The 26,500-nt window shown below is 41.7% G+C and overlaps 1 protein-coding gene across 1 annotated transcript in view; it reads left to right on the top strand.

Annotated features, from left to right (window-relative positions):
• igsf9bb (immunoglobulin superfamily, member 9Bb) overlaps positions 1-26,500 on the top strand; it is a 95,429-nt gene that overhangs the window by 67,575 nt on the left and 1,354 nt on the right. The window contains exons 12-19 of the mRNA XM_030782647.1: positions 385-496; positions 6,984-7,159; positions 7,894-8,120; positions 10,305-10,389; positions 11,888-12,049; positions 12,713-12,758; positions 21,634-23,280; positions 26,439-26,500. The exon at positions 26,439-26,500 is cut by the window's right edge and continues 66 nt beyond it. Coding sequence (XP_030638507.1) covers positions 385-496; positions 6,984-7,159; positions 7,894-8,120; positions 10,305-10,389; positions 11,888-12,049; positions 12,713-12,758; positions 21,634-23,280; positions 26,439-26,500 — 2,517 coding nt within the window. The remainder of the gene's footprint in view (positions 1-384; positions 497-6,983; positions 7,160-7,893; positions 8,121-10,304; positions 10,390-11,887; positions 12,050-12,712; positions 12,759-21,633; positions 23,281-26,438) is intronic.

Here is a 26,500-nt window from a genome sequence, read left to right as displayed (position 1 = left end):
CAAAAACATCACCAAAAAATAAAATAAATAAACAAAAATCCCCTTTGAAACAAGTTTGCCTCTTTTTAAGGCAGTGTTTTGCAACAGTCTGTGACAGCCTGTTAGAAACCTGCACTGTAATTCTCTGCCTGTGAAGCTGCGAGATCCTTGTTGTACAGATGTGATATCTGTGAATATTTGTACTTGTTCATACAGAAATCAGTGCCAAAGGCTCAGACTCATCGGAGAAGTTACGTTTGCCGCTGCTCCTCACAGAAACATTCAAACTTAAAGGCTGAAACAGAAATCTTTTGTAAATCATTTAAAACTGATCTTGAACATCATCACCTTTGACTCCTTCTCTCTTCACCTCCTTTTACCCTTCTCTTCACCTCCTCAAAACAGGCACAAGCCCCCATGCCCCGTCCAATGTCCGGGTCACAGCCTCGACGACCTCAGCCAACGTCTCCTGGGAGCCCGGTTACGATGGCGGCTTTGAGCAGACATTCTCAGTTTGGTATGGCCATGTGTGAGTCATCCTAGCATGCTTTGCTTTCTGCTTCTTCTCCTAACTGTTGTTTTGACCGCTGCTGCTTCCACTGGCCTGAAAACATGTAGAGTGCAGGGCTGGGTGTGTGTGAGGGGAAGATGCTGGGGAATCTTTACGACTCTTTAGGACTTCTTGGTTTCATCACTAAGATCACATATTAATGCTGAAACAATCTGAATTTTCAAGAAGGTTAAAACAAACATGGTGAAACACAAGTGTCAACTATCTAAAGTATTAAGGCCAGCTGTTATGATTTTACCAGTTTGGAAATGACCAGTTATGGCAGATTACCACAAAATTATCAGTTTGGATTTGCTTTCTCATTATCTATAGCTGTAACCAGCAGAGGTCCTGTTCAAAAAATGTGAACAGAACTCATATGTGTGTTCCTGGTGCAACTGTCTAGAAGGATTTGACCGATCCATAAACGTGCTGTGCTGAGATCAGCAGTTTTCAGCTGAGACTCGCTGCTTGCAGTTCTCTTATTGAACTGTTCCCATTTAGCCAAAGATGCAAGAGCAGCTTGCAGTGCAAGTCTGCAGTCATTGAAACAACTTAGCAATCAGCCAACCTGCATTACAGACAACGTTAAAACTGTGGACAAATTATCCAACTGTTAACACACCCACTGAGGAACTATAACACAGAACAGGCTGCATACAAAACGCCTTATTAAGATGAAAAGACAATTATACTGTAGCAGCCGATTAGCATGGGCTTTAAACACTCTAGCTCTCTGCAGTAACAACTCAGTCACATGATCTGTAGGCAGTGTGTATGTGTGTGTGTGTGTGTGTGTGTGTGTGTGTGTGTGTGTGTGTGTGTGTGTGTTATCATACCACAGGATCATTAGACAGTTCAGAGGTTTATGTTTGGAATTTTGTTCACCTGAATGAGACCGTTTGTCTCTAATGGGCTGGTCTAGACAAGTGATAGACAGGACCATAAACAGTGTGTGTTACAGAATGTAGCTGAGGAAAGCACAGTCTGTTTAGGATGTTCATAGACAAAGTGCACTCAACACAACCTCTTATGACCATCCTGTAAATGTGCATCCTTCCTCAGGATGGGTTTGCAGCTGTTGCACATTTTTCAATGAAGACTATGTTTGTAGTGTTCTCTTCTTTACTGTTCACTGTAAGTTTAAATAAGTAGTCTGATCATTATCACGGTATTAGACAATAGGACATTTTGGGCAACCATAGCACAGAAACATGGTTCTAGCCACTTATCCCTTTGTCCTTCATTGTTTTTAACTTCTCACTCGTGCTGTTCTTTTGCTCCTTTAAAAAGTATGGTGAGTAGACAGATGGTTGGTCAAGGATGAGGTAAAGAGAAACAATGTCTGGACTCACTCAACTCCAGTCCGCTCTTACTCAGTCAAACACGCATGCACACACGCACACACACGTGGGCACGCGCACACACATCTCCACACACACATCTGCATACACGCACACTCACTCACTCACACACATACACACACTGATATGCATATTGATGTTCTATCCAGTCTTTTTGAACAGACTGTCACAATTAAAGTCTCAAGACTTAGAAATCCTGAATGTGCTGCAGTACTGTGAGAGATCTGTCAAATCCCTATTCACACTGGGCCCTACACACTGTAATATGTGAAATCATATCCAAAGTTTTAGAGACAAACACTTGGAATGGAGATGATGTCAGTGTAGGTGATACAGTCAAACTGTTTTTCTCTTACTGTGAACACCAGCATATCCTCCTGGAAGAGTTTAATGGGATGATTAGTATGGGTGTGGATGTGAGAATGATTGTTCCTTCAGCTTCTGAAACCAACTGCATGCTGTCTGGGCAAATCTCTCTCTCTCTTTCTCTCTCTCTCTATCTCTCTCCTGCGCCCCATTTCTAATGGCTGTGCATCCCTGCAGCTCTGCTGTTCCCCCCGATTCAGTCCTTTATGGTCTCTCTTGTCAATATCTGCTTTCTACAGCTCCTTACACACCTTCAGACAGAATGAAGAGCCAGAGCTCTGCAGTTCTTTCTATGTTTGCTTGTTTATTTGTTTGTGTTTTTGTTGTTGCTGTTGTTGTTGTTGGGTGGTGAAAACACAAGTGACTAAATACAATAAATATGGAAACATGCTGGTGTTCTATCTCTGCTCATGAGAAGGACATAAGAGATCTCAGGCCTAGTCCACACCAAGCTGGGTAATCCTGAAAATGCAGATTTTATGTAAAAATGCACTCCATCAACACTATCGTTTTCGTACCATTTTCCAAATGTTCTGCGTCCACACCAAAATGCTGAAACACTTACAGAGCAGCATTGACTGCATTTCGCCTGTCATGTTTGTTTTGGTGTCTCGAGCACACACTTTCACCAGTGTCATGGCCACCGTACGCCATCGTTTCAGAAACTCTCCATTTTCCCTGTCCGCATTACAATGCATTTTCAGATTTATGCACCTTAGAGAGCGTTTTAGAAAAGTATTGTTTTCGGTGGCAGAAAATACTGTTTTAGTGTGGAGGGAAGGGCTAAATGGAGAAATAATTTTGCGTTTTCAGATTTATCTGGCGTAGTGTGGACGTAGCCTAAAAAATCAATGTATATTCTAGCAATGATTAAACAAGTAATTCTAATTCTAAGCATCAAAATGTTTCCTGACATTCATCTTCTCAGAGTGGTTTTAGTTCATACATTTGAGTGTGTTTCTAGGGTGATATTACAATTCATGTGTTTGAATGCGTTTACATGGTGATATTTGAGTTAATGTGTTTGAATGTGTCTCTCGAAGACATCATACACTATGTGGGAGTAGAGGTCAGATTCATGTAAGCTCCTTAAAGCTTGAAGTTCCAAAGTTCCAGATATTACATTTAACATTTAGCATCACTCCTCTGAGGGGCTGGATTAATGCCGGGCAGCGGATACTCTGGTGAATGCACAGTGTGTGTGTGTGTGTGTGTGTGTGTATATATATATATACAGCCCTGGAAAGAATCAAGAGACCACTCCACATTTCTCTTAAATCAGCATCTCTACATGTATGGCAGCCGTTCCATTCCAGTGTCTGAATTCCACCACAAGCACACCTGATTCTACTTAATGAGGCACTGATTAGGTGATCACCTGAACCAAATCTTATGTAACGAGGAAAACTATGACAAACACTCTTGTGGTCATCACTATCCTTTTGCAATAGGGTTGGCAAAAACAGTGCAGGTAGTACCTCATAAGTAATTGGAATTAAAAAAAAAACTATTGACCATGCCAAAAGAGTTGAAAAGAAAAGTTTTGAGTGAGGAAAAGAAGGGATCCATTCTGGCTTTACTGGCAGAGGGATACAGTAAGCGTAAGGTTGCTTCCATCCTTAAAATTTCAAAGATGGTGGTTCATAAGAACAAGGTCAAGCAGCAGACATTGGGGAAAACAAAGCTACAGACTGGCAGAGGGCGAAAATGACTCTCCACTGACTGGGATGACCACCACCTCATACAAATGTCACTCAACAGCTGTTGGATGACATCAAGTGACCTACAAAAAGAATGGCAAACGGCAGCTGGGGTGAAGTGCACGGTGAGAACGGTTTGAAACAGGCTCCTAGGGGTGGGGCTGAAGTCGTGCAAAGCTAGAAAAAAGCCCTTCATCGATGAGAAGCGAAAACGAGCCAGGCTGAGGTTTGCAAAAGACCATAAGGATTGGACTGTAGAGGACTGGAGTAAGGTCATCTTCTCTGAGTCCAATTTTTAGCTCTACCCTACACCTGCTCGTCTAATGGTTAGATGGAGATCTGGAGAGGCCTACAAGCCAGTGTCTTGCACCCACTTTTAAAATTTGGTGGAGGATCTGTGATGATTTCAGGGTGCTTCAGCAAGGCTGGAATTGGGCAGATTTGTTTATGCGAAGGGCGGAAAGTGGGTCAGTGGGTCACAGCAAGAAGGTCTCGGGTTCGATTCCCGGCCGGGCGGCCAGGGTCCTTTCTGTGTGGAGTTTGCATGTTCTCCCCGTGTCTGCGTGGGTTTTCCTGGGAGCTCCGGTTTCCTCCCACAGTCCAAAAGACATGCAGGTTAGGTGAATTGGAGATGCTAAATTGCCCTTAGGTATGTCTGCGCGTCTGCCCTCGTGACCTGTCCAGGGTGTTTCCCTGCCTTTCGCCCTATGAGCGCTGGGATGGGCTCCAGCACCCCCCGCGACCCTAATCAGGATAAGCGGCTTAGATAGTGAGTGTTTTTGCGAAGGCCGCATGAATCAAGCCAAGTGCAAGGTTGTCCTGGAAGAAAACTTGCTTCCTTCTGCTCGTACAATGTTCCCCAACTCTGAAGATTGGTTTTTCCAGCAGGACAATGCTCCATGCCACACAGCCAGGTCAATCAAGGTGTGGATGGAGGACCACCAGATCAAGACCCTGTCATGGCCAGCCCAATCTCCAGACCTGAACCCCATTGAAAACCTCTGGATTGTGATCAAGAGGAAGATGGATGGTCACAAGCTATCAAACAAAGCCGAGCTGCTTGAATTTTTGCACCAGGAGTGGCATAAAGTCACCCAACAGCAGTGTGAAAGACTGGTGGAGAGAATGCCAAGACGCATGAAAGCTGTGATTAAAAAACCACCAAATATAGATTTCTGAACTCTTCCTGGGTTAAAACATTAGTATTGTGTTGTTTAAAAAGGAATATGAACTTGTTTTCTTTGCATTATTCGAGGTCTGAAGACACTGCATCTTTTTTGTTATTTTAACCAGTTGTCCATTTTCTGCCAATAAATGCTCTAAATCACAATACTTTTATTTGGAATCTGGGAGAAAAGTCCTTTTGACCTTTCACTGCACCCCCCCCCCCCCCCCCCCCATCTCTGACTCCATACATATCTTTCCAAAGAGCTGATCTGTAAGCTGCAGGTGCCTCAGTCCCACTGAGACTCGATGCCAAACACTGACTCAAGGTGTCACTGTATGAGTTTTCTCTGGGTGAGTCATAGTTTGAAAGGCTGCAGCATAAATGGCCTCACCTTTAAAGGTACCCTGACACTCAGCTCCTACTGGGCACACTAACGCAGGTACTTGACAAGTTCTCACCATTTTGTGTGTTCCATGGAACGACCGCTTGGCCCAGAATCACACAGCGTGCATTCTTTATTAACGGCACCAATGCATAATGCCTTTACCTCATGATACATAGATATGACTCAGCTGGTCTTCATCAACCGGTGATAGTTGAGCTCACTAACAATTTTCCCCTTACCCATAACCTTCTGCATCACTACTGTACTGGTTGCACACACACGCACAGCCCTTAATTCACATTACCCCTAACTTACAGTGTCACAACTGTACTTGTTATCACACACACACACACACACACACACCACACGCTCTATCCATCTCTGTACTAAACATTAATAATGAATATTTGTTTATTTATACATATGCATATCGATATATTTCACTAATTTTACTTGTGAATGAATGATGTAGAAAGGTATATGTCACCTCGTCCCCTCTCAAGATGGTTTATTTATTTATTTATTACTGATTGTTCTTCATCATTCAAAAAAAAAAAAAAATTAGTTACAGATGTTTGAAATGTTAGTTGCTTTAAATATTCCAAATCTCATCTGTAAATTTTGAATTAATATAATCAGTAATTATTTATTAATGATTCCCAAGCCTTTTAAAAATAATATGCAAATACATAAACATGTGAGGACAGATTTCTCATTTATGAATGGATTGGGTTTTCTGATGACTGGTCATTCTGAGTGTTGCTGAATGTGCTATCGCCATCAGCACAATAATTTGCAATAATTGTTATGATAACTTCACTGTTAATCTCATCTGTGCTCTGGAAATTTCTCAGCTCTCTGGTCTTGTCCATACTCACTGACCCTAACCCTAACCCTAACCCTGTGAATGAAGGACTTATCCCGGTCTGTCAGTCAGTAATGACCAAGTCACAGACTGTGAGACCAGAGATATTGTCTTAATAGAATCAGGACAAAACACGCATAACGTGATTTATAAAGCAACCATCTTATGGTTTATGCCGGAAAATGGTTGTCACAGTCATTGTTAGAAGTGAGATGAGTTTTGTTTCAGATGCAGGTGATATTAATACCTAATTAGAGTACAGCCTGTACAGTTGGCTATGCATTAGTAACGATCAGTCAATAGTAAGTCAACCGGGGCACAGGACCGTAGCAGATATTCACAGGTGTATTCTGGGTTATTTTTTGGGGGATGCTGAAGTATATTATCATCATCTCACCAAGGCCAAGTCCAAAGTGAAACCAGTGGGGTTTTTTTGGAGGGGGGGGGGGGGGTGTAGCTAGTCCTCTCATCAATGGCTGTGGCTAATTTGAAGGTCGATACCTACTGTCTGAACATGCTACTGTGGGCTGAACCCTCTCTCTCTCTCTCTCTCTCTCCCTCTCTCTCTCTCTCCCTGTGTCTGTGTGTCTGTCAACCCCCTCACAGGGTGAAGAGAGAGCAGCTGGGCCCTCATGATTGGCTGTCCATGCCGGTGCCTAGTGGACAGCACTGGCTGCTGGTGATGGGCCTGGAGCCTGAGACGGCCTACCAGTTCAGTGTCCTGGCCCAGAACAAACTGGGAACAGGCCCCTTCAGCGAGGTCGTCACTGTGAATACTCTAGGTTTGTGATTTCACACACACACACACACACACACACACACACACACACACACACACACACACACATATTCACAGACTTGAGCATGTTTATCAATTTTCTGTCTGTCAGTCAGACACTTCCTCACTCAAAAAAAAAAAAAAAAGCCACGGTTGAATGTAAATGAAACAATTCCCACTGCTTTGTAATTCAGTGACATTTAAGTAAATTCAGTATCATTCAGTTCACTCACTCACTCACTCACTCATTATCTAAGCCGCTTATCCTAATTAGGGTCATGGGGAGTGCTGGAGCTTATCCCAGCACTCATAGGGTGAAAGGCGAGGAAACACCCTGGACAGGTTGCCAGTCCATCGCAGGGCAGACACACAGACAAACACACTCACACACATTCATACCTAGGGGCAATTTAGTGTCTCCAATTCGCCTAACCTGCATGTCTTTGGACTGTGGGAGGAAACTGGAGCTCCTGGAGGAAACCCGTGCAGACACGGGGAGAACATGCAAACTCCACACAGATCATTCAATTCAGTGCAATTCAGTTGTTCACTTAACTGACCTGAAAATGAATTCAGTTAAAACAAAATGAAATTTAGAGAATCATAGGCTTCAAGAAACTTGTAAAAGCATCTAACTTAGCAACATTTTTTTTTTTTAAGCAAAGTCCATCATTTTATATATTTATTTGTCGATTTGGCGGTTAATTTTTTCCCCGTGTTTGCCTTTCCTCATTGCAGTATTTCCTATAAGTACCCCTGAACCACTGGTGCTGCTTACCCCACCAAGGTGCCTCACAGCCAATCGGACGCAGCAGGGAGTCCTGCTAACCTGGATCCCTCCGGCCAATCATACATCGCCAATTGACCGCTACATCATGGAATTCCGTCTCGGGGAGAGGTGGGAGATCTTGGATGACGCAATTCCAGCTGGAGAAACGGAGCTGTTAGCGAGAGATCTTGTTCAGGTAAAGTATGAGAGTTTCTACTGTCTCAAGAGAATTACAGATTTTTATTGTAACGTGAAATTCCATTTGCAGTGAGACCAAATATTCTATATTTAAGTTAAGTGTTAAGGGCGAATGTCATCGCACTTCTAAAAAGTTGTCAAACACTGTCATCTGACATAGTATACTTTGTAAGGACTGCTTGCTGGTGTCAGTCAGTGATTTCCTGTCTGATAGGTTTCCCTTACCGAGCAGGCAAGGCAGGTTAAGCCCAGTGCACCACAGAATCAAGGAGAACCATCAAAAAAATGCCTCTACCTACTGTTGTTTTTCCTGTTGACTGAAAAAGATTTACTGAATGCTAAGTGCTGCGTGGTTCTGGTTGAACTCACTGGTGTCGGCCTTTCTGAGCCTTGATTGGGCAGCTCTGTTATGGCCATTGAAGTTCATTTGCATAACTCCTCTTTTTTCTGAATGGTCAGAACATGAAACTTGGGTATGGATGGGGTGAAGGGGTCAACATGTTTGTTAACGACATTGGGTGTCATAACATTAAGGTTCACTATCAGTTCTTCACCTTTCTCTCCGTCCTCTCTACATCCTCAGAAATCCAGAGATCTGCTCTCTCTGTGTCCTCAGAAATCCAGAGATCTGCTCTCTCTGTGTCCTCAGAAATCCAGAGATCTGCTCTCTCTGTGTCCTCAGAGATCCAGAGATCTGCTCTCTCTGTGTCCTCAGAAATCCAGAGATCTGCTCTCTCTGTGTCCTCAGAGAATTTCACATAGTTGTCATCAGCTGTGTTTACCTCCTATCAACTGCTAACATGCTAACATTTTAACTGCTAACATGCTAACTGCAACCTGCAAACTGCCACAACTTCCAAAGTGCAAGCCCGCTATACCTCAGCAAAGCTATGTAAATACCTTAATGCCTTAGCTTTTGTCTTTGAATGTTGTAGTGGAAGAGCTGACATTTTACTCGTGTCTTTTCAACAGTAGCTTGCTGTGCCAACAAAACAGTATATAACAGACTTACACATTTGTAATTTACCTGACACATTTACGGCTGAGGCACTACTTCCACTAGGATTTGTAGAGCACAAACTCATCTGCTTGCTTCTACAGCAATAGGAAGTCCTAAAATGACACAACTCACAGCTCACAGCAGCCTACAAGTGGACAGAGGACCTGACCACCACACTTTTTGAAATATTGGTGAATAGGATGGTCTTTGATTTCAGTTAAAAGGTTGTCATTGTGTGTCATTACAACCTGTGGAGTCAAATTGAATAAAGACATGATCATCAAAACATAACCAGTTCTCCGAGGGTGAAAATAAAATCTTAATAAACCGACAGCAAAATCTAACACAAACTTTTTAAGAAATTCTGTGTTTTAGTGGTCCATGTTCCAGAAGACCTTCCGGGGCATGAAACCAAACTGAATGAACTGGTGAAGGTCACAGCTCAAAAACCACATACCATATTACTTATCACGTCTGGTGTGCAGAAAGTTGAGGAACAGTATGAGGGAGTCATGTAGTTATTGGGTTTAGCCAAGTTCACTTGAGGTTAGTTTCAAAAATACAGGAGTAACTGTTGGAGTATCAGAGAATGGTAATCACACATTCTTACACATATGAGTATGTTTCAGTAGTGTCAGGAAAAAGGGTTAGGAAGGCAAAGTTGGGTAAAGACAAAAACAGTTATATCCTCTAATAATATGTGTACAGTGCTGAACAGCTCAACAAAATCTGTTTTCAACCTAAGGTCAATAAAAAATAATCTATCTAGAAGACGTTTTCGCCTCCACATTGAGGCTGGAGAAAATTTTGACTCTTTAATGAAAGAGTGCATCACTCTGATGGGTAACAGTAGTTAGAAACTGACTTCAGGCCAGTTTGAACAAATAATAAACGACTTAAGACCATGCAGTAGTACGGAAATAAACCACTTCAGGGTGATAACAGCCCTTCAAGTTACTGTTGTTGCTTTGTTTTTATTTGAGTGCACACTCACTAGTGGTTTATTCTGCACGCACACACACACACACACACACACACACACACAAATGAACTTTAACGGCTTCCATTAACTTTGAATTTTCTGTGCCTTTTCCTATCATAAAATGTTTGTTTGTCATACTTGTATGAGTGGAACAGGTTTTACTCGAGTGTGATTTTTTTTTTGTTTTGTTTTAACTCTAGGAGGCGTGGTATGAGTTCAGGGTCATGGCAGTCATGGAGGACCTTATGAGTGAGCCTAGTAATGTCGTTGGAGTTTCCAGCACAGGTGAGTCTGCTCCACGCCCACCTTAACCTGCCTGTCCTGCATGGTGTTTTAATCAGCCACACTGCCATCCGCTGGTCGGGGTTTAACAACAGCCAGCTGAAAATCATTTGCATTTACTTTCAGCATATGGTAAACTGCTCTCTTTTAGAGGTGATAACACATAAAACTTGGTAAGAACCTCTCAGAAATAGAACCCAGTTGGGAGCATTTGACACCACTTGCTATCATTGCCTATAAACCTTTCTTTTATCTCACAACAAAATTTGGGTGTAAAAAATCAGGTTTATAGCTGCATTTGTAGCTGCAGTGTTCTACCACAAATAAAGAAATAAATAGCATGTACTTTGTTAGTAAAACTCACTGACTGTACTTCAGCCCAGACTCATAACTCCTTTGACTCACTGAAAGACATGTTTACCACAGGTTGGTCTTCCCTGTGGTATTCTGATCCTTGTTACCCTTGTTACCCCTTTTTTTTGCCTTAGTGACGTGTTACTGTTGTAACAGTTTTCAACCACAAAATCTGTATTTAAAAAGCATGTTTATATTGGGATAATGCAGTGTTAAAAGAAAAGTCAATATTTAGCTTCAAGAGAATGAAAAAGCTGTAAAGAACGATCTTTATGGTGTGATGCTGGCATCTGGTGGCCTGATTGTGGAATTACACATTTAACCCATTCTGCTTACGAAAGGTACTAAGTTCTGCGTTGATTCAAATGAATGAGAACAGATTGTTCATCTTTACTTTGCTTGTGGAGGGAATACAGTATGTGAGTGTTAGAGCTTGGTTATGCCTCTGGTCTTTATAGTGTTTTTGTTTTGTCTTCAAATCCTCTGCTATGGCCTCAGCTTTAAGTTGCATACATACTGAAGAATGCCAAATGAACTCAACTTGTTTTTTGTTTTTTTCAAGACATAAAATATTGAACAGAATTTCTGTACTTCATAAAGTTAGATGTAATCTGTAACATAATGGAAATTAGATTTGATGCTTATACTCACTTTATTTCCATTTTGTGTATGTTTACCATGCAAGATGTGAATAAATGGACTTGTAGCAGTCATTTCCACAGAGATACAGATAAGCACCAGTAATTTCATATTTCATTGTCGCTGTAATGTACAGGTGAAATTGTTATTTCCACTTAGCTCATTTTGACAGTAATGCTTTCCCAGGGTGTACAATGGTTTGCATGCCAAGATCACTAGCATTCCAAGCATTGATCATTTGCATTTTTGTCTGTGAATTACGGTGTTTAGTATTTAAGTCAGTGAATATTTTTTGACCAGTGATGTTTGTTTCACATAGAATCAAATATATTATCAAATGTTCTATATACCTCTGTAGTGTCTGTAATGTGTCTTATGCCTGGACCCCTGTAACTCTCTGTTTGTGTGTGTGTGTGTGTGTGTGTGTGTGTGTGTTTCTCGCCCTCTCCATATCTCTCTCTCTCTCTCTCTCTCTCTCTCTCTCTCTCTCTCTCTCTCTCTCTCTCAGACTTCTTCCCGCCACCAGAAATAGCAGATGATGGCTTGGAGCGACCAGTGGTGGCAGGCATCGTGGCCACCATCTGTTTCCTGGCAGCTGCCATCCTCTTCAGTACTCTGGCCGCCTGCTTCGTCAACAAGCAGCGTCGCCGTAAACTCAAGAGGAGACGAGGTCAGTGGTGCTCCTGCAGCCTGCCCGTCCACTCCAATCTCATCACCCAGAGCTGGGCAACCTACAGCTACACTCTGGGTCCTCATACACACTCACCCTGCTCCCAGTCTCAGACTCAAAGTTTAACACATCAGATGGGTGTAAATTAGAGAAATACAAGCAAAACCCAGGGTTTTAATCTGTGTCTGTCTTTAAGTGTATATCTGTTAACGTGTATATCTTTTAACATGTGAATGTTTTTGTGTTGTAAAGGACAATGCAGTAGTGATACTTAACTCCTACAAACCCATGTGCGGACTGCCTCTCTGTCTGTTGGGCTGTCTGTCTAGTGCAAATGAAATTACCAACAAAACTGTTTATGCCCTTATGTAGATTACTTTCAAAAGTGTCCCTTTTACAAGTAATCTCACTTATCTTTCTATTAAACATGTTCTTTTGCGTTCCTGAAAATACCATTGTCAATCTTGTCACTCGGTTTTATTAAACATTCAAAGATGTCACGTCTCAATTTAAATTTGTAGGTAAATAACAGCACGGCTGTGTGGTACAGTGATTTGACGATAGTAGTCTTTTTTTTAATGAAGATCTTCTTAATGTATTTTTCTCAATATCCAAGATCTCTTATTGTTTTGTGTCTTTCCTTGTTCCCTTTTCTCACACCAGATCCTCAGCTTTCAATAACACACTGCAGAAAAAGCGTGGAGACTCCGTAAGTAGCCTCGAATGAAAACAGCCTTTATTTTCACTGTCGCTGCACTTAACACACATATGAAGAAGAGCACACGTCACATGTAACTCTAGGCTTCTGCCAACCATGCGGCCTTTATTAATTATACCCATAGGCAGTTCCATTAATTACCAGCTATGGCTAAGCCAGTAACTATAGGCCTGAAGATTATGGACAGTAAAACAGACACCACCCAACTGTCAACTACTAAGTCATATTAAAAGTAGAGAATTGCTATTACATGCAATAAGAAATCAACCAGGCATCTACAAAATCATGGTGCACGGACTGAAAATGTAAGTAAGTAAGCAGTTATGGAGCTAGCTTTCTGAAAAGTCCATTTTAACTGTAGCTTACCAGGGTTCACAAATGAATTATGTCACTGTGAAATCACAGCACAGCTTCCAGAGTTAGCTACAAAAGTTACAAAAGAAAACATTATTTAAATACAGTTGTGAATCATAACAAATTTCAGAAAATAAGAACAATCAAGATAATCGGCTAAACTTAAGAAATGTACGAAAGAGGCTTGTGTTGTGTGCTCACCACTCATCGGCTTGCTGAACAATTTAATCGCTGATAAATTTTCCATTATTTATAGTGCCTATTCTCGACATTTTACCAATTTGGAGTTTTTCAACATTTCATTGTACCCATTTGCCTTTTTCATAGCCAGAGCTTTTCCTTGAGAAGCTCTTCTTTTGTTTGTGGTAGCCATTCCCAGACAACTGATGTGGATGCATTGTTGATCAGACAGCTCAATGTGTCATGTGCAAAGAACCAAAACACTGATAGCATTGCTATAGAGTGAGCAGTGTTGGAGGCATTGCTTAAAAATGAAGGATATTACAAATGTCTCGTTAAATAGCGATACAGCAATAAAAGTAGTGTGTGGTTACTCAGGGTTAATTAAAGTAGCGCTTGGTTACTTAGTGTTACCCGTCTCAAAAGTGCAGCTTTTCTCTCTTTGTTACTTGTTCACAAGTAACAGTTTTCCCTCTCTGTTACCTGATCACACGTAACAGTTTTTCCCATTCTCTGTTACCTGATCACAGGTAACAGTTTTTCCCAAAAGCAAAGTGGTTGTTAAATGATTGTTAATCCATTAAAGTTTTACATGTTGAGTCAGAGTGCCAAAAAAATGGAATAAATAAATTAATAAATAGAAGGATAAATAGATGAAGGATTCAAAAACTTATCAAAGAGACATATTAATGAATGAATGAATGAATGAATGATTACACAAGCAAATTCATTGTAACTGAATAGTCATTTTGACAGCATTCCAGAATGAACTATGTATGGCGGTCGGTGTACCTGTTATTTATTCATTCTTTTACTTATTTTTAAACTTTTTGCCAGACTGTTTCCTTCATAACCTGCCATATTTTGCTGCAGAACTAAATTGGCATTTGGACCAAACCCAGGCTGGGGTTATATAACCCAGGCTGGGGTTATAGTTTCCATAGTGGTAATAGGATTCATACTACTATGGTGAAGATTTTCATGACTTATGCATTTTTTGATCAACATTATTAGCCATCAGCCATTTTCTGCCCATCGCTGGCTCTGTCTCTGTGTAGTCTGTTTAGTGCTCTCACACGCATTGTTGGTTCTGAAGATGCTCATTTCACTGTACTCTGCTGATGTAGACACAATGCTACTTACACTACACCACTCTGATAACCAGTAAAGTAACACAACATGATTATCTGTGATTGTCTACATATTTCTATGACTATTTCTCAGTGATCACACTGCTCCACATCTGAGTTAGACAGCATATGCTCTGGTGCTAAAACAACCTCAACACTTTTCACTCACTGTTATATTCTGAGTATAATGCTTGGCCTGATATAGCTACCATGTTAGTGAGTCAATTTACTACAGATAGATTCATTTTTAGTCGAAAAGTGAATACCATGTGAAAATATTACAGTCTGTGGTTATGGGAATGTCTGATGATTTGTTTGCTGATATTTTGTTATTTGAATGTCCTGGCTTTAATCTGAACTGCTGGATCTCATATTACTTAGTGTATAAATGTATAAATATGCTTTTCTCCTTGTGATATTAAATATAATTGGGCAGAGGAAGGAAGTCATCTGTAGATAGGATGAGTGTTAATGATGGCCTTGTTCTCCCTTTTTGTCAATCCAAGAGCACGTGAGGAGTTACTGAGTGGACAGCAGTGGTAGAGTTGAGTCTGACTGAATACTTAGAGTGGTGGAGTAGAGTCTGACTGAATACTTAGAATGGTGGAGTAGAGTCTGACTGAATACTTAGAATGGTGGAGTAGAGTCTGACTGAATACTTAGAATGGTGGAGTAGAGTCTGATTGAATACTTAGAATGGTGGAGTAGAGTCTGACTGAATACTTAGAATGGTGGAGTAGAGTCTGACTGAATACTTAGAATGGTGGAGTAGAGTCTGACTGAATACTTAGATTGGTGGAGTAGAGTCTGACTGAATACTTAGAATGGTGGAGTAGAGTCTGACTGAATACTTAGACTGGTGGAGTAGAGTCTGACTGAATACTTGCAGATGGCACATTCATGACAACATGACCAGCTGGCCATGCTAACAGCTTACCTACAATTACCACAAAAATGTTACTCACATACACCCACCACTTACTCTATAGGGACACCTCTTGGCACTGTTGATGAAACCAGAAAGCTTAATATGGGTTTGTCAAGTGGAAGTGCTCTCTTGGCAGGTTTTGGCTTGTTTTTTTGTTTGTTTTGTTTTGTGCACATAGAAGAAAAGGACATGTATGTCTTGTGAAGAATGTGGGGCTACTCCAACCTATGGAATCTCTTCTCTGTTCCTTTGGGATCATTTCTAACCTTCACTATGATCAGTGATGTCATCTAATATAGTAATGTCTCAGTTTACCATGGAAAACTGTTATGATCTGATACAGTAATGTCTATGTTTACAATGGTAAACTTTCAAAATCTCTTCATGTCCTGCACTATACTCCACTGGACCACAAAATTAATAAAAACAGGTAAATCACTTCTCATATGTGATAAGCTGACTTTGCAAACTACAAACTGAAAAACCAGTGGGTAGCTAATACAACTAACGACATTTTTTCTCATGACAAACTAATGACAAAACATTCTTTCTTTCCTTCTTTCTACCTTTCTTTCTATAAAGTCCATTTAAACTTTTTTGAAACTCCATTTATACTTTTTCTTCCTTGTAATGATGACTTCTATTTTGTATTAACTGTCTTGTCTTCAGCACTGGGACCTTCTAATCAGTAGTACTGAATATTTTCACACTTGACTAATATTGCGGGATGCCCAGACTTTTGTTCTTCTCATTGCTCATGAGAAGGAAATGTTGTTCAACAACATCCATTAATCGCCATTATGATGGTGGTGCCAACAGTAGCCAAACTACAAACTCTGGCTGAAGAACCCCAACACACACACACACACACATTGTTCAGACATGCTGCATATTGCCATATTGCATGAAATAAAGTGAGTCTGAGTTGTCGCCACCCTGTAGAGATTCTGTGTACACATTTATCCAAAACCACTGATTCATATATGTGTGTGTGTGTGTGTGTGTGTGTGTGTATATATTGATGGATATGGATATATTAACTCTGCATTTTTACCTCAGCAAGCTAAAGTCAAGGTGTTGCCTTTAAAAGCACATTTACTACTTCAATTCTGAATATCTCTTAACCACTACACTTTAATTTATTTTAGCAGGCTGTGTGTTTTAGCAGGATGTGTGTGACTGTTTTCTACCTCCAGCTCACCTATGAGACACATATTTTGCTGAGGAAAGGCTCATATCATTCTTTCTTGTGTCTCAGAACAGCAGCTGCCTCCTCTCCTGCACATGCTGCCTCCATTTGGCCTGTGACTCACTGTTTAGCTAATAAACTAAGAACTGGCCACAATTCTCAGGCCACGTCTTTTTTGTTTTGTTTTGTTTTGTTTGGTTTTATCTTCTGGAACCCAAACATCACTGATTACCATTGTGCCCCCACCTCCCTATCTCTATTGTGTTTCCTATTGCAGGAGTCCTCTGTCTCCTTTGCCTGGCATAGAACCTTACTGGGAGGGGCCGAACGGGAGCAGCTACAAGCCCCAACCCTCCAGCCCTCAGTGAGTGCCTGCACCTGGCCCAGCAGTCAGCGCTGTTGGCCTGGCTGCATGCTTCATGTGCACTGCTGGGGCACAGTTTTGTGGTTGGGGTCCAAAACCCATGCGCTGCACTCACGGGCGATGCCAAAAAGCTTCTGCCTTGTACCATCTTACCTGCTTCACACACACACACACACACACATACACACACACACATGCGCACACACACGCACACACACACAAACTTGCAAACATGCATAGACTACAACCTTTGTACTTATGAGTGCTCAAATGGCCATTAGGGGGAGATATTTCACAATTAAAAACAAACAGCATAAAAAGATGACCTCTTTTGTCCTATGAATCACCTGAGATGTCCCTAATGGCTGCATGTTTCTATGTTTCCATAGCAACTACATTTGTAAAAAAATTACAGCTTCTGCCTGGGAATATATAGTTGTATTGCTCTCCCATACTGCTTGCAGGAGCAAACAGTGTACAGTGGAGTATGTGGATTCCATATTTTTTGAATACACATATAATGTAGCAACTTGTATTTAAAGAGTAGTTTAAGTTTTAGTTATTACAAAGACATTTGTAAAATATTTATGTCGTAAAATCCACAGTGAAAGCTGTTAGTGTTTGATAGATCTGCTATGATCTTTATAAGGAGTAGCTATAATATACCAGCTGTAATGGGAGGCTAAAATGGAGCTTTAATAAAATTATATATGGTCAGGCTTATTATCCTGATCAGACTCGACTGAGCCATAGCAGCACTAAACTAACTTCATCACCACCACTGCTGGCCTGTTTGATACAGATATGGGTTCAAAAAGCAAGGCTGTTCTGCTTTGTCTAGTCTGTGGTGGAATAAATGGCGATGCTATACCAGCCACTGGTTAGATCTGATCCAGAGTGGATTATTGCGTTGATATTATGCCCACGTATGAAAAGCCTCAGTGTTTAACATGTCACCAGGATACCTACATAAAGTTCATTGAGCACAGCTTCACAATGTATATGTTAAGTCCCCGAAGCATGAACTCACTATGCCTATGTAAAGTTTATTGCCTGACCCCACAATATCCACATAAAGTTTACTGAAAACATCATCCCTATGCCAATGTAAAGTTTACTGTGCACAGTCTCACATTTCCTAAGTAGTTTACTGAAAAAGTGCCTTCATCATACCAGAGTCAAGTTTACTGAGCACAACCTTCATTTCCTATACAAAGTTTACAAAGAGAATCATCTTCACTACGCCAATGTAAAGTTTACTGAGCACAACCTCACATTGTCCACATAAAATTTGCTGAATACAGCCTCACTATGCCTATATCAAGCAGACCAAATGCATCACTTTGCCATACAAAGCTTACTGAACAGAGCAATAGTAGACCTATGTAAAGTTTACTGAACATGACCTCACTAGGCATATGTAAAGTTTGGGGAATATGACCTCACTACACCACATAACGCTCACTGAAGACAGCCACACTACATCCATGTAAAGCTGCCTGAACACAACCTCACTAAGCCTGTGTAAAGCTCAACACATCACTTATGTCTGTGTAAAAGTTGTGCGCTTGTGCATGTGTGGAATAGATGACAGTGTATTGTAAGTAAACTCAGCTTACTCAGGTCACAAAATGTTAGAAAGGTTGATGATGACTGTGCAAAATGTTGCTTCTTGTGTGTCTTTTGTATGTGTGTATGTTTAACCAGTAAGCTCCTCTATCCAGCTTAATTCTAATTTGTCCGTTTCAGAAGAACCATATTTATGTTTCAGTGTAATTTTTCAATCGGTACTTGCTTAAACATAAAAATTTAGCCGTTGCAGAGTTTGACTATGGTGGGTGGTTGTGCTCATTGTTTTGATTGTTGTTCTTAAATGACTTTTTTTATTTGCATCTTTTGAGTAACACACTACACAAGAATCTTCCTTATTACAGTTGGTTGCCATGGCAGAACTTTGTATGTCTGGAAGTGTGCTACAGCTGGAAACCTGGATCATTTAATTGTAGTCATAGGAAGAGCAAACAACCAAGGCCATGAGCAGAATCACCCAAAATAGCTTCAAAAATTCCATAATGTAAACCTTACTTTGCTGAAACCAGGGAAACTCTCAGACTACCACCGGGAAGCCCTTTGTCTGTACCTTGTCCCTAAATGAACACCCTCAATGTACCTTTCAGATTTTTTGCTGCCAAACGACCACTCAGCCGCTGCCTCTTTGTGACCAACACGCCACTGCACACCCGAGCTTGACCATGTCGCGTCATCCCCTTCGCTATCAGTGGACACTCATTCCTCCACCCAAACTATTTACAATTTTCTACCTTTTGTCAACTGGTGCTTTATAATGTAGGATTTAATCCTTGAAACATTTAATCCCTCTCTGCTCTTGATGTTTCTTTATGAAGCTTGTATCAGTTTTGCTCTCCTCTGAACTTTTGTTAGATTGCCTCTGCGATATCTTGAGCCTGCTCTATACTTCACCGCTGTGCACGTCCAAATGTTTTAGCACAGAGGCACACATTGTAGCTTGTGGCTATCTGTAGATTGCAGAGTCTCTCTGAGTAAGTTTTGCACCCCTGCTTAGAATATCAACTTTGTGTAGGATCTTCATGGAGGCACTCCAAACAGTAATTGGTTGATCGTTTAAACAGTGGTGGATTTCTGATGACATCTGATAGAGTTTTATGTTACACTGCCACCTTGTGTACATCGATATAAAGATGTAATATATGATAGCTGTGGATGTATGCAATAAACCAGGCTTTAGTGCTTATGATGGTAACTGCAATCCTATGTTGAAGAGTCAACTTTTCAGTGCCAAAAAGTGTTATTTTTTAGCCGTTAGAGTCCCGTTTGCTCAATAGTTCACTAAATGTATTTGTATCTCTATTTTTAGGCACCAGACAATCAGCACCGCAGTTAATGTATAATGATATAACAATAAGATGGATTAGGGTATATATTCTCTGGCACTATACCCATATGTCTCTGTTGCTGATTACTGCTGCTGTGTTATAAAGATTTATAAGTCGTTAGAGCATTGTTCTAAAGTGCTAAAACAAACAGTAACTTTTAAGAATTTTCAGATGTGGAATATTCACAGATCTGTAACAACTGTAAATGATTAATTGTTAACAGTACTATGAATCCGCATAGCTGAGTCAGAGTGCATGCAATGCTGTACCTGAATGGAGAGAAAATCTGCACCATTGCGTATCTCATTGTCTTAAACAACAGGGATAACATCATTGCCTCCCAATGTCATCACCAGGCAGTTGCCTTGGCAACACTGCTCTTGCAGCCATTAGAGGCACAAGCACAAGCCATAATGATTCAGCAAAAAGACATAGAGAGAGAGTGAGAGAGAGAGAAAGAGAAAGGGAAAGAGAAAGAGAAAGAGAGGGAGAGAGAGAGAGAGAGAGAGAGAGAGAGAGAGAGAGAGAGAGAGAGAGAGAGAGAGGGAGAGAAGGCTGTAGCCATCATATGTATATTTTGTCTCTAAATAAAGTATTATGGCTCGAACGTTCTCTGATTTTTTCATGATCTCTGGACAATGCTTGTTATTCCTCATTCCATGGTGAAATTGATATCCTCTTGGTCTGAAATCAGTTTAAAACTTCACATTAAAAGTCCAAATAAATGTCTCCACATATTACAATGAAGATAAATTGTTCATATGTTGATCTGCAACTGTAACAGACTCCGGTCTGCCACATGACTCAATTACAGTGCAAATTAACATGACATAAATTATAATAAATACAACAGCATGAAAGAGAACACAGTGCCAATATGGTATGTGGACTAAAGAAGGCTGAGTAATGACAAGACATATCCAGAAAGATGGGGAAATTGGATAAACTCCAACTTATTCATGTTAAATGGCCACCTGAATCATAAAGATGGCTGGCAGACACATTAGGTTTCTGTCTTTAGTCTAATGACAGACCAAACCATTTCCATTAGTCATACCTTTTCAGGAGTTGATTACGAAATGTGAAAAAAAAAAAAAAATGTGGGGACACATGGTGGAGCAGAATTCAGCTGAACTGAGTCACTGACATGATCATCAGACCAAGTTAAAGTTAAGAGATAAAATAAATGAGGGCATGGTATAATTCAACTCACGCAGAAATTGTACAACTGGACACAACAATGAGAAAAGGTGTTTGTCAGTCATAAGAGGATGCATACCTCATCTTGCATGACTGCAATAGAATGCCTATGGAGTTGTACTCAGAGTGACGTCAAGAACATAGCCTATAGTATACTCAATTTAAGTCGCAGCACAGATGGAGTCAAAACTGTGGACTACTTTTATATACTTCCTTTTTCACATTATAAACACTGAAGCACCCAACACTCTTCCAAGATGGCCCCATAAGCAGTGCTTTGTTTTTCTGATGTAGCAAGGAAACTTTTTGATGTGGGTATTTTGAGGTGATTTTTTAATAATTTGAGATTTTATCATTCATAATTTAGGGGGCATTTCATATTAATGAGCACTAGTGTAACAGATGGCGCATTCTGAATCAGCTGGTGCACTGACACCAAATCAGATTTGAGTCGTTTTTTGAATAACTGTGTGCATGGAACTCCGTGTGACGTGGACCTGTTTTGATACCTACTCAAGTTACAAAAGCTTATATGAATGCTTTGTGTTAAGATCTGCCAGATGTGCTGCTATTCACTGTCCATGCTTTCTTGCTGTTCCCATGCAGGTTATCTTCTGGGAAGGTGAGTCCAGAGAGTGCCCGCTCCATAGGACCTCCATCTGAATCTTCTGAGGATGGCATGCGAGCCAAAAAGTTGCCTCAGAGTCCTGCCAAGGAGAAGGAGCTGAGCTTGTACAAGAAGACCAAGAGAGCAATAATTAGCAAGAAGTATAGTGTCTCCAAACATGAGGCTGAGGCCACCACCCCTATTGAGCTGATCAGCCGTGGCCCGGATGGTCGCTTTGTCATGGAACCCAGTGACACAGACACGTCCGTCAAGCCCAGGCGTATTGAGGGCTTCCCCTTTGTGGAGGAGTCTGATCTCTACCCTGAATTCCGACAGTCAGACGAGGAGAATGATGACCCAGGGCCTATGCCTCCTGTGATGGCCACCCTCAGACCCCACCAAATCTCCCCTATGTCCTCCAGCCAGGAGTCCTACCTGCAACCTCCAGCCTATAGCCCTCGCTTCCACAGGCCCATGGAGGGTTTGACCATCATGGAGAGCAGTAGGCTTCAGACTGCAGGACAAATCCGAGGTGTCCCTCATCACTACACTTTCTCTCATGGACAGCTCTATGGTTACATGGGAAGCCCTGGGGAACCTGAACCTCCTCCTCCTTTCTACATGCCAGACACAAGCCCACTCAGCTCCGTCATGTCATCACCTCCTTACCATTTTGAGGGGCCCTTCAGCCACCCTGCCCTGCCAGAGGATATTGGTGAGGGAGGCATCCAACACTATGCAGTTTCTGGCTGCTCACTTCCCCTGACCCACACTTCCTCCTCCCGCTCCCCTGACATCTGGCAACGTCCCGATTTCTCCTTTGCTGCTTTGGAAGGTCCCCACTTCATTTTCCCTCCTCATCACCCCTTGCATCTTCACCGGGAACCTCCTTTACCTCCCCCACTTCTTCTTCCTCCTAGTGCTCTCCAACCCACCTCCCTCCAGGTTTCCCCTTATCCTGGCATCCTGCAGCTGGAGGCCCCAACCAGCCACCCAGGCAAGTCTCCCAGCAAGGCCAAGCCTCAGGGCCTTCCAGCCAAGCGTTTACCTATGCAAGAGGCACAGAGTCTAGGGCAGCTAAGACACACAAGCCACGGTATGGGTGTGCCTGTATTGCCTTACCCTGACCCAGCATCCCACATGGGTGGGCCTAGCTCGTTTGGAAGCCTTGACACCCGATGGTACGAGCTGACCCCCAGGTTCAGCCCCAGACAAGCTCGCAGGATGGAGCCCAGCATGCAGGTGGTTCTCCAGCCATCCCGCCTATCACCTCTCACTCAAAGCCCTATTAGTTCCCAAGAGGGTTCACCAGAGATTGTAGTGCGTCCCCGGCCTCGTCCCAGCATTATCCAGCCTCCTGTACCTCCAGAGGTGTCCGAAATCACCCTCCAGCCACCTTCTGCAGTCAGCTTCACCAGAAGGTCCTCTCCCTCCTCCTCCCCTGCTCAAGGCCAAGGCAGCCAGAGGGCAAGTCCCAGCTACCGCTCCCATATGGCCTTTGCCACCTCAGCAACCAGCTACCCTTCCCAGTCCCCATCACCCCCAATGGAAAGCAACAACGTTTTTGGCCAAATGCCAACCCAGAGGAGGACTGAGGATGAGATTCTTCCATCAGAGCCCTCTCCACCCCAGTTATCAGCTTCAGGGTAGGTGTAACAGGCTTTCAGAGGACAGAATTATTCATTGTAACTCTGCCCAAATGTAATCCTCGTGGCCTCCTTGAGGTCTTATTGTACTACCTGAGAGCACTTGTTTACACTGAAAACATTACAGTTCATAGCTCATTTACTCAGCTGTTTATGGAAGAAATGTGGCTGTTATTTCTTGCTTTATCAATTATGCAGAAATAAGGTCACATTGAAAATTATGTCTTAAAAGATGAACTGCCCTAGATTGCTTACATTATTACCATTCAAAACCATTTTCTTGTAACATTAGATGTCGATAACTGTTCTCAATTCCCACTTATACTGCTTTTCATGTCAAACATCCAGTTTCATTCATGAGATCTGTGAAGCACTGTAAGACACTTGTCTGAGACCAGAACTGACATGAGTTGTACTGCAGTTCACCAGAGAAAAAATATCTCCCAAGGCTCCCAAGGCAAGGTGAATTAATTGCTTCACAGATAAGGCAACAGACCTTTTGGGCTAAATCTCTGAAGAAATGCCATTACAAGCCCATCTAAAATACCTAAGCATGCCCCTAAAACGCCTGGAATCAAGGAGACATCTCCACAGGATCCCATTCTGTCCATTTTATGTCATGTTTTACCCTACTTTCACCCAACAGGAGGAACCCCATCTGTGACCCCAATTTACCATTGACCCATTCCAAATGAAGCCCATTTCTTGTGACTAACTCCAGGCTTTTTAGGAAGCTTTATCGATGTATGATGTGGAGAGTGTGACTTTGGACTGTCCAGCACCGCAGATACAGGGCTCCTCTTTTTGTTCTTTAGTAACCTAAATGCATGACTACCTCTTCCCACCCCCTCCCTCCTCTATCCCATTCCCATCACCCAGGTCCCCCCCAGGTCTGACTGCCAGGGGCGACCTGTTGGGCCAATCGAGTTGCAGGGACTGTGCGCTCTCATCTGTTGTAATGTCTCCATCATCTCAATTAGGGGCAGTTGGTCATTCTTGATGACCCCTGGAGTCTTACCTGCTTTGTTTTTGATTGATCTCAGCTATCTGGGCAGCGTTGTTGTGACCAGGTCCTCTACACCGCAATAGGTAAGGGTTGGATCCATGTCTGAAAGGGGGGGGGCAGCAGGTGGGGCTTTTAATCACCTCTTCCTTTAAAGGGGAATACAAGCCTGTGGATCTTGCGTTCCTAAGTTTGTTACTCTTACAAACTTGCACTTTATTTCTTTTTTCACTTTTCCACTTTTTTTTAGGTAGTTACACATTCTGCAGTCGTCTCAAATTCAGTATGCATTATGATTGTGGAATGCATATGTCATTTGTCTAGTTTTAATCAGGTACATCAGGCATACTTCATGTTATCAACACAACCTCATATCTGAGACTGGATAAAGAACCATTCCTGAGCAGTCAAAGTGACACAAAGCTGTTTTCAGAAATGATAAACAGAAATTTAAAACGTAACAACTGAAACGACCACTCGTGGTTTAGAATGTACAAAATGTAATCTGTGATATAGATTCATAAACAGAAGTGTCAGCATCACTTGGTGGTGGCTGCCTCTACATTGTTTCCTCAGTTCAAAGTAGGAGACCAGTGGGTACTGCTCACCATAGCACTCATAACACATTACACCCCATTTTTAGTAGGAGCCTCAAAGCATTTTGAGCTAATGTAAATTCTGGTTCCAATGCTATTAATTCAGTCAGAAATATCAAGCAAAGAATGTGCCAAAAAAAGCAGCTCAAAACCAGATTTTTCAAACTGGACTGCGGAACAGTTAGCACAGCTGTGAATTGGGTGTCCCTCCAAAAGAAAGTGACACTCTCCAGTGGTATGATCACAGGACATGTTGTCATGGTTCTGGGCACTCAGCAGGGAAGGGTCCCCCTTGATTTGTGTCATCTGTCCAACAAAGTGTTTTTCTGAGTATTCCCCTTTAAAGTCCTGTTACATGTGCAAAATGCCATGCATGCCATCGCTAAATATTGCTCTTCAGTTTAAAGAAAAAACAAAGACTTATATCAGATTAAATTCTTGTTACATTTGTTGTCCGAGTGCTTTGTTTTCTTTTCCTTTTTCTTCTTTTTCTTTTTCTTTCTTTTTTTTTTTAAATTTTGTTCTGTGACTGTTCCCGAGTAGCCATTTCCCCCTCCCGCCATCTCTCCCCCTGTCAGCATGGTGAAGCCCATTGTAGACAGTATTCATGTCGATGAACACATTTTTGATGATGCTTTGTCGCTCAGCTGTGAATTTCCCCCTCTACTAATGGCCTTCGATCTCTCCTGACAGCCACAGCAGAAGGATGGTCCATCTATAATGCTATTTCCATTATTATACCGTGCCTCGTGAGATGTGTGTGTGTGTGTGTGTGTGTGTGTGTGTGCGCGCGTGTGTGCGTGTGTGCATGTATGCACGTATGCACGTGTGTAGGCGCGCGCGCGTGTGTGTGTGTGTGTGTGTGCTTGTGGCAGTATATTTGGACTGCCATCTGAAGTGCCTCGATATCAAAATGGGAAGACCTTACAAAAAGCTTAAATGCCTTTTGAAAAGCATTCGCTCACTTACTCATGCAAATACAGTATTTTGCTTGAATAGCATTGTCGTAATTTAATCAAATCTTCAGTATCTATGCCATTCATGTAAAACTACTTAAATTCTCTTTAAATTGATACATTATGATGTATTTATCAAAGTTTGGCTATTTTAGGGTTAGTATAATCTCCGATAATATTATTCACATTTTTCACATTGTACGAAATAAAACAACAACAGGAAAGCAAATACACACACACACACACACACACACACACACGCACACTCACATATATATATAAATATATATATATATATATGTATATATATATATATATATATATATATATATATATGACTTATTCTTAATATTATGTTGTTAGAAACAGCTGAGTGGAGCTAGATGACTAATGACTAGATGACTGAAGATAAATGAGTCAAGTAGATTTACTGTCATTATCAGTCTGAAGTATGTCAGTGGGTTAGTGTGTATAGCTTGGCATTTGCTGATGTTTAAAATAATTGGGCAGGGGAGCATGTGGCCTCTGTGTGATAGAACAGTTGGCCACAGGGATGAAGTGCCCATGTGTGATGTGTGTACTCTCTGTCTGCCCTCTGCACAGAAAACGTCGAGGTGCACCAAGTGGCCCTGTGGGGTCTGAGAGGATGGAGGCCCTGAGATATC

This window comes from Chanos chanos, chromosome 8, assembly GCF_902362185.1.
Source record: "Chanos chanos chromosome 8, fChaCha1.1, whole genome shotgun sequence".
NCBI lineage: Eukaryota > Metazoa > Chordata > Actinopteri > Gonorynchiformes > Chanidae > Chanos > Chanos chanos.
Note: the sequence above shows the minus strand (reverse complement) of the source record. Positions and strands in the feature narration are given on the sequence as shown.